At 40.2% G+C, this 12111-nt stretch overlaps 5 protein-coding genes and 1 non-coding gene across 6 annotated transcripts; 3 read left to right on the forward strand and 3 right to left on the reverse strand.

Moving 5' to 3' along the window:
• Window positions 1–574: 574 nt before the first annotated feature.
• PHO8_2 (vacuolar alkaline phosphatase) lies at window positions 575–4253 on the forward strand (the record flags this gene model as incomplete). The annotated part of the gene is made up of 5 exons (XM_064826089.1): window positions 575–668; window positions 725–2145; window positions 2199–3721; window positions 3778–3957; window positions 4013–4253. 5 exons carry the CDS (start codon window positions 575–577, stop codon window positions 4251–4253), a joined length of 3459 nt encoding a protein of 1152 aa, XP_064687603.1.
• Window positions 4254–4317: 64 nt separating this feature from the next.
• On the reverse strand, window positions 4318–5021 carry ATC70_006821 (uncharacterized protein; the record flags this gene model as incomplete). The annotated part of the gene is made up of 2 exons (XM_064826090.1): window positions 4318–4811; window positions 4868–5021. The coding sequence occupies 2 exons, from the start codon at window positions 5019–5021 to the stop codon at window positions 4318–4320; spliced, it is 648 nt and encodes a 215-aa protein (XP_064687604.1).
• Window positions 5022–5145: 124 nt separating this feature from the next.
• MET14 (Adenylyl-sulfate kinase) lies at window positions 5146–5978 on the reverse strand (the record flags this gene model as incomplete). Its single annotated transcript, XM_064826091.1, has 7 exons — window positions 5146–5202; window positions 5259–5348; window positions 5408–5520; window positions 5570–5651; window positions 5707–5763; window positions 5836–5916; window positions 5973–5978. The coding sequence occupies 7 exons, from the start codon at window positions 5976–5978 to the stop codon at window positions 5146–5148; spliced, it is 486 nt and encodes a 161-aa protein (XP_064687605.1).
• Window positions 5979–6146: 168 nt separating this feature from the next.
• On the forward strand, window positions 6147–6228 carry ATC70_006823. Its single transcript has one exon. It is a non-coding gene; the product is annotated as a tRNA-Ser (tRNA).
• Window positions 6229–9555: 3327 nt separating this feature from the next.
• On the reverse strand, window positions 9556–10693 carry ATC70_006824 (uncharacterized protein; the record flags this gene model as incomplete). The annotated part of the gene is made up of 3 exons (XM_064826092.1): window positions 9556–9923; window positions 10024–10279; window positions 10367–10693. The coding sequence occupies 3 exons, from the start codon at window positions 10691–10693 to the stop codon at window positions 9556–9558; spliced, it is 951 nt and encodes a 316-aa protein (XP_064687606.1).
• Window positions 10694–11813: 1120 nt separating this feature from the next.
• ATC70_006825 (uncharacterized protein) lies at window positions 11814–12101 on the forward strand (the record flags this gene model as incomplete). The annotated part of the gene is made up of 1 exon (XM_064826093.1): window positions 11814–12101. One exon carries the CDS (start codon window positions 11814–11816, stop codon window positions 12099–12101), a length of 288 nt encoding a protein of 95 aa, XP_064687607.1.
• Between the last annotated feature and the right edge of the window lie 10 nt (window positions 12102–12111).

Here is a 12111-nt window from a genome sequence, read left to right on the forward strand (position 1 = left end):
TTGACCTAGTCTTCTTTTTCGTACAGATTAATAAAGAACAGGAACCTATTCTCTTTGATGAATATATATATAAAAAAAAAAAAAAGAAAAATGAGAGAAAGAGAGAAAGAGAGAGACAGAAATAATGAAAAATTCTTCGCAGCCTTTTTCTTCCTTTGTTTTCAAAAGCTGCTGGTGTAGGGGATGCTCTCCTCCAATGAATAGCAGCTAAATCAACGGATCCTTTGCTATAATGTCATGTACGTCACACACATCATTTGCATTGTTTCGGAAGGTCGAGATGTAGCACCAGATGTCATCTTAAAGCAAACAGAAAGCTGGATACTACTCTACGGATTGCAAGCTATCGATTCATCTATCACAGGCCATACATTAATGATACCATGCTGCGGTAATAGCCCTTTCAAATGGCCAATATCAAACTAAGCGGTTCTTGGAATGGCCTTCTATCACGCATCATGGTCACGCCGTCTTTTTTTTTTTTTTTTTTTTTTTTTTTTCACTGTTAAAAAGCTATTGAAAGGGGGGAACAGCTACAGCTTGACTCTTTGCTACGTTATACATAACCTTCATTATGGACGACATTGAAAAGTTGGAGCATCTGTCATTGGTGCAGAAAGTAGTTAGCGAGCTCTACAACCATACTGGGCTACATGAACAAGTCCTAGGTAAGATTCATCGAACGCACACATTGCCTCGTCAGCTCTTCTCACTCGTTTCACAGCTGAATTCATTATCCATCTTCACGATGAGGCCAAAGGATCCCTCGCTGATTTCAAAAGGATGCTCAAAGACGCAGATGCAGATTTCCCAGAGCCCTTTGTTGAGAACCTGGATCGTATCATCAAGACATTGAAACCAAAGCGTAAAGTGCATCGAGAGGAGGGCGTCGACGAGAAAGCACACACGTTCCCTGGCTTGGCTGTGCAAGATGACCCTGATTGGCAAAAGAAGAGAGAGGAAGATATGGCAGTGGCAGACGACATGTTGGCAGAGTTGGAAGGATTCAAGTCGACAACAGCACCCGCTTCCTCATCATCTGGAAGCAAGCGTAGACACGAGAGCCCTTCGCCTGAGAGAAGACACCGTAGACATCGCTCCAGATCCAGGTCTCGATCCAGATCGCCCAGCAGCAGACACAGAGATAGAAGACCTAGTCCTCCTAGAAGAGGCGGATTGGATGATGCGCCTGTTATCTACAAGATTTACAACGGTACAGTCATCAACATCAAGGATTTCGGTGCGTTTGTGCGTTTGGAAGGAGTCAAAGGCAAGGCTGAGGGTTTGGTTCATGTGGGTTCATTGATCCAAGGCAGAGTCAACAATCCTCGCGAGGTTGTCAAGCAAAATCAGCCTGTCAAAGTCAAAGTCATGTCGATAGCTGGAAATCGAATTGGTTTGTCTATGAAAGATGTTGATCAACGCACAGGCCAAGATCTCAGCCCCAACTTGCGTGTACGATCCCAAGACGAGATGGAGGCAATGACCTCTCGCAACCCTGATAAACCATCTTTTATGACTGGATCCAACTCAAACGCACTTGGTGTCAAGGTAGTGGACGATATACCCTCGCGATCTGTGAAGCGCATGTCCTCGCCTGAACGTTGGGAATTGAAGCAACTGATTGCCTCTGGCGTGGTTGATCCTGCAGACTATCCTGAATTGAACGAAGATACTGACTTTTTGGGCAACGTGGAAACCGAAGAGGAAATCGATGTAGAAGTGCGCGAAGAGGAGCCTCCCTTCCTGAAGGGCCAGACCTCACAAACGTTGGATTTGAGTCCTGTCAAGGTCGTCAAGATTCCCGATGGCACCATGAATCGCTCTGCTTTGGCTGGTGCTTCGTTGGCTAAAGAACGTAGAGAATTGAGACAGCAACAACAGCAGCAAGAGATCGACGCTGTGCCTCAAGATGTGAATACGGCCTGGCTGGATCCCATGGCTGGTCCTGGTGGAAGACAGTTTGCTCAAGATGCTCGTGGATCAGCTGCTGGCTCTAAACCAGATCAAGTGCCTGAATGGAAGAAGGCTACGTTCAACAATGCCACGACGTTTGGTAAAGTTACCAGCTTGTCCATTCAAGAGCAACGTGAATCGCTTCCCACCTTTAAGCTGCGTTCTTCTCTTATTCAAGCCATTAGAGAGGTAAATTTGACATGGACGAGTATGATACAGTGCACTGACATGCTGTTTTATAGAACCAAATGTTGATTGTTGTGGGGGATACAGGTTCGGGAAAGACGACGCAAATGACACAATACCTTGCTGAAGAGGGTTTCGCTAACAATGGAAGAATTGGTTGTACCCAGCCTCGTCGTGTGGCTGCCATGTCAGTTGCTAAGCGTGTTGCTGAAGAAGTCGGCTGTCGTGTTGGCCAAGAAGTCGGTTATACCATTCGTTTTGAGGACTGTACCAGCCCTGAAACTCGTATCAAGTACATGACTGATGGTATGCTGCTAAGAGAGTGTCTCATTGACCCTGAAATGAGCCAATACTCTGTGGTGATTCTGGATGAGGCTCACGAAAGAACCATCTCGACTGATGTTTTGTTTGGTCTTTTGAAGAGAGCTGCCAAGAGACGCCCTGACCTCAAGCTGATTATTACCTCTGCTACTTTGGACGCTGATAAGTTTGCCACCTACTTCAACAACTGTCCTATTTTCACTATTCCCGGTAGAACTTACCCTGTTGAGGTCTTGTACACCAAGGATCCTGAGTCTGATTACTTGGATGCTGCTCTTATCACTGTGATGCAAATCCATCTTTCTGAACCTCCAGGTGATATCTTGCTGTTCTTGACGGGTCAAGAAGAAATCGATACAGCGGCGGAAATTCTGTTTGAGCGTATGAAAGCGCTGGGCAACGATGTCCCAGAGTTGATTATTCTACCAGTGTATAGTGCTTTGCCCTCTGAAATGCAATCTCGTATCTTTGATCCAGCACCTCCAGGCAGTCGTAAGGTTGTCATTGCTACCAACATCGCAGAGACATCCATCACCATTGATGGCATCTACTACGTTATTGATCCTGGATTCGTAAAGCAAAACAAGTGGGACGCTAAGCTCGGTATGGACTCTTTGGTGGTTGTGCCTATTTCACAAGCTGCTGCTAGACAACGTGCTGGTCGTGCTGGTCGTACCGGTCCTGGTAAATGTTACCGTCTCTACACAGAAACAGCGTATCGTAACGAAATGCTGCCCAATACCATCCCTGAAATTCAGTTGCTGAATTTGTCAATGACTGTGCTTACTCTCAAAGCGATGGGCATCAACGACTTGTTGCATTTTGATTTCATGGATCCCCCACCCGAGAACAACCTGATCCAAGCATTAGAACAGCTGTACGCACTGCAAGCCCTCGATGATGAAGGTCTCTTGACTCGTTTAGGTCGTAAAATGGCAGAGTTCCCTCTGGATCCTCAACTGTCAAAGATGCTGATTCAATCTGTGGATCTAGGCTGTTCAGAAGAGATTTTGACCATTGTCGCCATGCTGACCGCTCAAAATGTATTCTATAGACCCAAAGAGAAGCAAGCCCAAGCTGATCAAAAGAAGGCCAAGTTTCACCAGCCTGAAGGCGATCATTTGACGCTATTGACTGTATACAATGGTTGGAAAGGAAGCAAATTCTCGAATGCTTGGTGCTTTGATAACTATATTCAAGCTCGTAGTATGAAACGTGCGCAAGATGTGAGAAAACAACTGCTTGGTATTATGGATAGGTATGAAGCGGGAAGAAAGAGGAGAGTGTATATGATGCACTGACTATGGTTTATAGATACCGCCATGATATCGTGTCCTGCGGTAGAAATTATACAAAGGTCTGTAGAGCTCTGGTGTCTGGTTATTTCAGAAATGCTGCGAAAAAGGATCCTCAAGAAGGCTACAAGACCTTATTAGAAGGCACACCTGTATATATCCATCCTTCCAGTGCACTGTTCAATAAGGGTCCTGAATGGTAAGCAATGCAGACATCGATGGTTGAATGCAGTGTATTGACATGTGTGGTCTAGGGTTATTTATCATGAAATTGTGTTTACGTCCAAAGAATACATGCGTGAAATTACAGCGATTGATCCCAAATGGTTAACAGAAGCAGCACCTACATTCTTCCGTGTTGCCGATGCCAACAAGATCTCCAAACGTAAAAAGCAAGAAAAGATCGAGCCGCTGTTTAATCGCTACGAGAAACCAAATGAATGGCGTCTCAGTAAAGCTAAACGCGGTGGCAGAATCAGTCAAACATTCGGTTAGATGTCATTGTAAAAAATTGTTATATAAAGAAAACTGTTTATCAAGTGCAAATCATTGGGAATAATCAAGCACTCATTTTGTGATTGATGTAGAGGTAGTAGTAGATGGCAGGTGCTCCAGGTTTATCATTAGGTTGAGCCACTTGGATAGGAATGCGTTGCTCTGTCTTCCAATAAAACTGCTCTTCATTGTCAATGTAGAACTCTCTTTCACCAGAAAATGAGATGGAGAGCCAATAAGCATCTGGTTTCGCCACAGAGAGCATTTCTGTTGACAGCTGCTTTACTCGAGATTGCTGATCGTCATCCCCGCAAGCAATTGTGTCTACCAGACTTTTGTCAATGATGATAGAGTATTGAGATTTTGGCAGATAAGACTTTAGATTGTTCAGGCAATCACCAGAGATCCAGGAGATGTTGGAGTAATTTGAATTTTGTTGCTGTTTTTCATGTGTAACAGATTTCATGTATTCAATGACATTTTCTGCATAATCGACATTGACAACAGTTTTGTAGCCTGAATCTGCCAGATCAAATGCAAGCTCAGAATTACCACATCCTTTGTAGATATGTTAATGATAAAGTCTCGAAAAACACGAATACATCTCGCATTACCTAAATGAAGAACATCTTCATCTTTGTTCAGATAAGGCTCAAACTCCTTTTTGATGTCGTCCCAGGTTACCAACCACTCAAAATGCTTTTCTTTTTCAAATCGGTTTTTCCAGTACTCCTTCTCATGGAAGGGAACAGCATTGACTTTGGCCATTGTTATGATATGTAGAAGACAAAGAAAGACAATCATTCCGAAAAGTTTTATCTAGATACATTTGAAAAAGTCACGCAGAAGAAGCTAAAGTAGTTGGCTTCAGCGTCATTGAGCATATTTACATCTATTTCTCCTTTCTGAATTCGACTTGAATGTTGCTAATGCCAACGGGCTCTCCAGACTATTCAATGGGATGAATACCTCTCGTCTGCAAAGTGTGTGGTGCAGTGGTCCTACCTTTTCATCATATTCCGCCCATTCATCCTCGCAAAGATCAATCTCTTCAAAAACGGTGCCTGATTCAGTACCTTTACATGTCCAAGAATCCTGGTTTACACTCGTCAATGGATGCTCTCCTCCATTTCCATCAAATGTTCAATACTCACTCTTGGTTGAAAATCAACCAACTCTAAACCACGGCAGTCAAATTGAGCAATTTGTTGAAATTTGCCGTTTTGCTCCACATCATACTTTTTAATCTTGAAAGAAGGTTCGAATTCTACAATTGATCAGTGTCTGTTGCTCTAGTAAGCTGTTGGAAAACTTACGAGCAGTAAGGTCACGCTTACAAAATTTGCAACGCATTACCAAGTTGGCAGTACCACGAGAAGAATTCATGTCATATTCATCCTAGGAGTGATAGTCGATTAGTCAAGGTAAAAAAGATGCAAGTCATCAGACTTACCTGTTGATTGAAAGAAATCCAAGAGTCATCAACCTCATGGCAGCTTGTACATTCAACCTATCCATATAGTTCAATTAGCCCTTGAGTTCAGATACCAATCATGTCCGTATTTTTTTTTTTTTACACTACCTTGAAATGCCATTCGTAATCCTCAACGGGAACGAGATCAGTAACATTCTCGAGATCAGCCTTAATGTATAATCCTAATTTCTGTCATTCATAATGTGTGAAAAACAATATCTTGAAATCTCGGGTTGCTTACATACCACCATTTGTCTGGTTGTTTAATGGTATATGTTGATGAGGAAAAAAAAAATTCGCCAGCGTCCATCAACCAGAGGTCTAGCTAATGAGCAGTGCCAAAATAATAGTCACGTGACAGTAATCAATTATAAATGTTTTGGTCTATATTGTCTTTTAAATCACAAAGAAACATCCAAGTCGCTTTGTCCGAGTGGTTAAGGAGTATGACTAGAAATCATATACGCTCTGCGTGCGCAGGTTCAAATCCTGCAGGCGACGATATTTTTTTTCAAAATCTTTACTTGTAGTGTTTATAGCCGGTTGTATCCTGCCGTAATTTGCTATCCAATGTATCTGGTTATATTGTTACAAATCGATTTTGGTTTTGTAACTGAATCTCTCTTTTTTTGTTGTAAATTGCCTACAATACCGTATAAACTACGTTTCACTGCTTACTATATTGGATTCTACTTCTGCTACTACAAATTGACATTAAACTCTTAAATGCTTCTTATATTCGAATATACTCTGAATCCTATCTCAAGAATGACAAATCAGTTACCACTCAGCCTCGTACCATTTTGACAGATATATATTCAAACTCTTAAACATCTCTCTTTCCTAATGGAAGCACACAAATGGGAAGCAACTCCACATTACCCATCCTTTCATCCTCTAGTAACATTATCAATATCATCATTCACCATCTTTCAACAACAAATATAGCTTTCCAGCTATAAAAACTGTTCAAGCTTTTAGGATTATTAAGGGTATCAAAATCAATTATAGAAGGGTCAGCCCTTCATTACAAATTATAGCATATAGAAACAGAATTCAGGACATATAATTCATAGAATCGATATTATCTCGCATTCAAGATCAAGGTCCTATTGCTGCGGCACTATCAAATAACTATAGATACCTTTGAAATCAACACTAGTTTTGATCCTTATTCAATCTTGGAGAAACATAATAAATATATTCAGTTCTAATTGTATTTACTCTGTCTATATTTTGTTATTCTAAACATTGATAATGTCAGGCTCTGCATGTCTTTGTTGATTGTGATTGGGTAGCTTAGGTGCTCTTTAAAGACGGCCTCCCAGACGTCGTGTTTGTTTCCCCATTCTATGATGAGAACGTGTATGATGTCTTCTACTTCGTTACATTGTATGCATCTGTTGTTTTCTACATCTTTGATTTGACTTTGGTATAGGAAATTTCTGCAGGGGACTTTGTTATATACGATCTTGAGACATAAGTTTCGTAGTGACTGGTGCATCATATGAGATCTGTAGAAAGCTTCCCATTGCTTGGGGTTTATGTTTTTGTTGTGATCTTTTAGCAGTTGTATAGGCAGTTCTTTGAGTAGCAGCTGTCTGATTATTTTGTTCTTGCGGAGCTAAATGATGTTGCTGTTGTGCTCAAAATGTTGAGTTAGACTTGTTGCTTCTTCCTGGTGGTTAGGTGTTGAGTTGTTTGGATGAAGCAAGTTGCTGAAAAAATTTTGGAGGTGTAACTGGTTATTGTTGTGGTCTTTTTTGAGCATGTACAGTATCTGCGGTGATTTGCATTCTTGTCTAGTCTTATATTTGAGGGCTGTATAATTGTGATTAGGCTTGAAAAAATTCTGCACTAGGCTTCTCTTGGCTGTAGGAGGGTTCCTGAGGTAGTCAGCAGTTTCCGAGTCTTCCCAGTCCTTGTAGATGGTAGTCAGTGGTAAAGTTAAACAAGTGTTGATGTTGATGAGTGTTGTTAAGCACAAAGAATAAAAGGATTATTGTTTGTAGCTTATAAAAAATGTTCGATATTATAAAAACAAGAAAAGACTTATTTGAATAAAATCGGACACAAAAAAACTAAAGATTTGTTGATGAAGAAAACAAGAGTTATTCTATTTATACTAAGTTCTGAATGCCAAAGTAGCAATTTATCTTGTACAACGCTTATCACATCTGATGAACCTCAGTATTTAGAAAGCTGAGATGCACTTCACTTATCATAGCTTGTCCCTGTTGTTGCACAACACAGACATATCTACCCATCAAGAATACCTTAATCTTTATAGACAGTTGTAGCCCTTCTGGCACAACGGCGCTTAGTAGCGTGGTTTGATGAGCTGTCAAAGCTATAGTTAAAGTTGCCCGCCATTATCAGGTCAGGGATATTTTCAGGCATTGTTAGCAACATCTCTACTGTTCTCTTGTAGAATTGATTGCGTTGTGAGGTTTCTTCAGCAAATATACCTGAGCGAGCGTACAGATTCAAGATGTATACTGGTGGAATCGAGTTGTCGGCTATAGAGAGTTTTGCCGGGATCATTCTGCCATCGTTAGATTCTTTGATTTTTTCCAGGTTAAGTGAGTTGTTGAAATTGATTACGGCACAGTGTTGGGTCCATATTGCTTGATGGTAGCTGAATTTGATCTTCATGTCTGTTACTTCTTCAAAAGAGTGAGAAGGGATGATGTTAGTTTCTTGGCACAGTAGTATATGTGGAATACATCCACTATGATCTGCATTCCGACAGTTCATCCAGTTACCAGATTTAGATATAAACTGTATGTACACTGGATTAGATGTACGATATCGATTTATACTATGATCATGAGAAGATATGGACTTCAGATACGCTAGTACTATAAGATTCATACTATATAAGATATAGGCTATAGATGGCACCACGGACATGGATGGCACTATAGACTTATACTTGTATTCCGACATTGACTACGGATGTTTACCATATCTGGATAGGCACCAAGATTAATGCAATATGAGCTTGTTGCTTCAGATGTGCACTTCATGATCCACGCTATAAGACACATGCTTATATCCGTGATACTAGCTACAGATACTTTATGTACTACAGACTTGTACTATATATGAGACATGCTATAGACATGCATACGATATGCTATAGACATGCCATATATCCAGATACATGCTAAAGATGTATGCTTAGCGATATACACTCAGATATGTACTATTAATATAGACTAAGTAGACTGTACCTATCGGATACTTGCTACTAGATCGATATTAATTATCCTTATAGAAAGGATAGATCAGGATACTTCGGATGAGAGTCTAATTATTCATCCAGACAGAGCTAAATCATGATTAGCTTGCTGGAGTTGTCTTTTAGCATGATTAGACATTAGTTGATCTGAGTTGACTTATTTGTCAATCTAATTAATAGAACTTTTATCCATTGTTATAGTATATAAGAAGGATCATCTACCTGGCCAGTAGAGAGACTTCAGTTTACTTTACACCTGTCAGTTTGATAATAAAATATACCTTTATCAAGTTGACATTACTGTTTTTTTATTCTTTTTTTTCCGTGAATTTTAGTCTGTAAAGCCTCAAATTCCACAGTATATTTAATTTCTTGTCTTTCAGCAGGCCAATAAAGGTGTCAGTAATGTGTTGGTTGGTGTTTAAATGTAGGTTTCTACAGTTAAGAGATCCTACTTCGATGTTTAGATGTTTAGTATTATTATTCATTTTTTTTTCTAGCTCAAGTTCTAATCCAACCTATTCTGCGGTGGCTTTCCGCTACCAGAGGTATTAGAAGAAGCGGCTGCTTCGTTGGTGCTGGATTCATTCTTTTTTTGTGTTCTTTTTTTTTGAAGATGGGACAGTTTCCTGTTGGCCATTTGGGGATATAGCATCATCCAGATTTCTCTTGGATTTCAATGGAGTGAGCTTGTCAACGTCAGTGAGCTTCAATGTTTGGTTACTTCTAGTGACGAGGCGAGGAGCAGATTGTGTGACAGATGGGGTAATATTGGTCGGCTTCTTGTTGGCTGGTTCACTTGAATAGCGAGGCATTTTGGCATCTTTGTCTAATGAGGTGGACTTTTCAGTGTCTTTTTCTTCATTTTCTTGGGACTCTTCGACCTCTTCCATTTCCCCTTCGTGATTCAATATTTCAAATTGATTTTGGGATGCTGGCTGTTGTGGCTGACCTTGTTTCACAAGATCAAGCAGGTTGACTTCTCTGCTGCTGGAATTTATACGTGATACCAACTGGAATTCATTCTCCTTGGATCCAGGGGGTAGACTTACTTGGTTTGGTTTCACTGCTTGCCTCCGTTGGTTTGTTGTTCCATGGGGCCACAGGGCATTTCGCAATCAAGTGGTTTAGACTCTTGCGACGGTGACAGAGTCTTCTTCTTCTCTTGGGGCAGTCAAATCTAACGTACTCGTCCGTGTGGCAGTCAGTACAGATAGGCTTCATCTGGGACCATACCAGGTGCAGATTGGTACCTGGGAAACCTCCCAATTCAACTTGAGGGGTTAGGATGTTTCCATAAGTGGACTCCTTTAATTTATTCCGAGTAAGAGTAGCGAATCCTCTTCCAGTAAATCAGCCAGAGTCCCCACTGTTTGAGATACCAATGTTGCTTACGTTTGCAGTGTGATCCAGCGTCTTGTTGACTTCAATGACTTTTCCATTGACCTTGAACTCCATACCCAAGAACTGAGCACAGTCGATGACGATAGAATTGCGCTTTTTAGCTTCAATGAATGTTGAGTAGGTGTTCAGAGGTTTGAATGTGTTGTTATCCACACCAGGTACAGCAGTTTCAAAGTTGTGTCTCTTCTGTTCCTTGAGAGCATCGGTAAAAGATTGGTAAGTAAATAGTTGATTGCTTAGATTATGGCTAGAGTCCATTGAACCACCTTGTGTGGGTGGATCACTGTTATCACTCTGTTTTTTAGTGGAGGAAGCCATATCAGGTCGATCGAGTCGAAAACCATCAAGGTTTGTCCAATCTGGAACAGAAAATGAATCTGAGTTTGAATTAATTTTGGCCGGTGGGGCCAGCTGGAAACTCAATACCGTTTTTATCGTGAAGGCAATACAAAAATAAATGCTTTTGGAGGAGGGTACGGAAAATAGATAGCAAATTACATAATAGCACAATCGTTTATCATGCTATTTTCTTGCATTCTATATTTAATAGCGCATAATTACGTCTTTGATTGCTTTGAAGTAACATTCTAAAAACTTACGATTGTTTCTGAATCATAAGAATTAAATTCTTACAGAATTCAAATGAACATAGAATCATACTACTCACGGTAGACATAGTAAAAGATGTGAACAGGCAAGCAGCTCAGGCTGTTTTTCAAACTTTACGAGAGCTCTCAAAATAAAACATGTGTTAAATTTATCCTAGAGATCTTTCACAATATTTATTCTATAAAACAAGAGAAATCACCTATCGTTTTAGAACAACTAAATCGAAGCTGTACAATCACCGTGAGATATTCGACATTGGAGATGCTATTTTTAAGCGGGGGAATTTACATACCTTAGATTAGAATAGTTATTATTTTTTTTGGAGGTTCCAAAAAAAAAATTGGGTTCCCAGCAAAATTGGAACCCGATTGGAGTGATAACTTTTGTTATAAGCCAATACTTTGTCAAATAACAATTGTTATTGATCTTTGGGTTCCAGTTTTCGTTCCAAGTGTGTATATTTGACATCTACATAAGAAATATTAGGATTTAATACATTCTAATGATATGTGTGTTATCCAAGGCCTTATCATAAAAAATATATGTATTCTTTTGGTTAATTAACACCTGAAAGAACTTTTTTTTCGCTTTTAGTTTGTACTTATGTTCCTGAAATTTAATCAGGAACCCACTCTTTCTAGAATTTCAAAGGTATAAAGCTTTTTTTTTTTCAAAATGAAAACTGTGTGTCTGATCTTTTTGCTTTGTTTATAGAAAAGCAAAAGCTCACGTTGAAGAAAATGAAGTGCCCCATTCATTAATTATTGAAAGATTTGCGCCTGAAGTACAAGAGCAGCTTTCCAGCATCAACCGAAGTATAGCAAATACAATGCGAGAATTGAAAGAACGTCAAAAGAAGTTGGATGAAATCCAGCAGCAAATGCAAAAAGTGTTTGACAATATAGTCACCGGAAAGCAGCAACTGCAACTGTCTTTTAGAATGGACCAAGGGAACCAAGCAGTAGCGACAACAGGCGCTGTCGCAAAAACCTCTGCCTTGCCAAGATCAGAAGATGTATCGCAATCAAAACAATTTTCGGAAGAATCCCAACAAAGCCCACCACCACCAGGTTACAACAACACCGCAGTTGCAACTATTTCACTTCCATACAATTAAGAAGGTGTAC

This window comes from Mucor velutinosus (genome assembly GCF_035048745.1).
Source record: "Mucor velutinosus strain NIH1002 chromosome Unknown tig00001547, whole genome shotgun sequence".
NCBI classification, from domain to species: domain Eukaryota; kingdom Fungi; phylum Mucoromycota; class Mucoromycetes; order Mucorales; family Mucoraceae; genus Mucor; species Mucor velutinosus.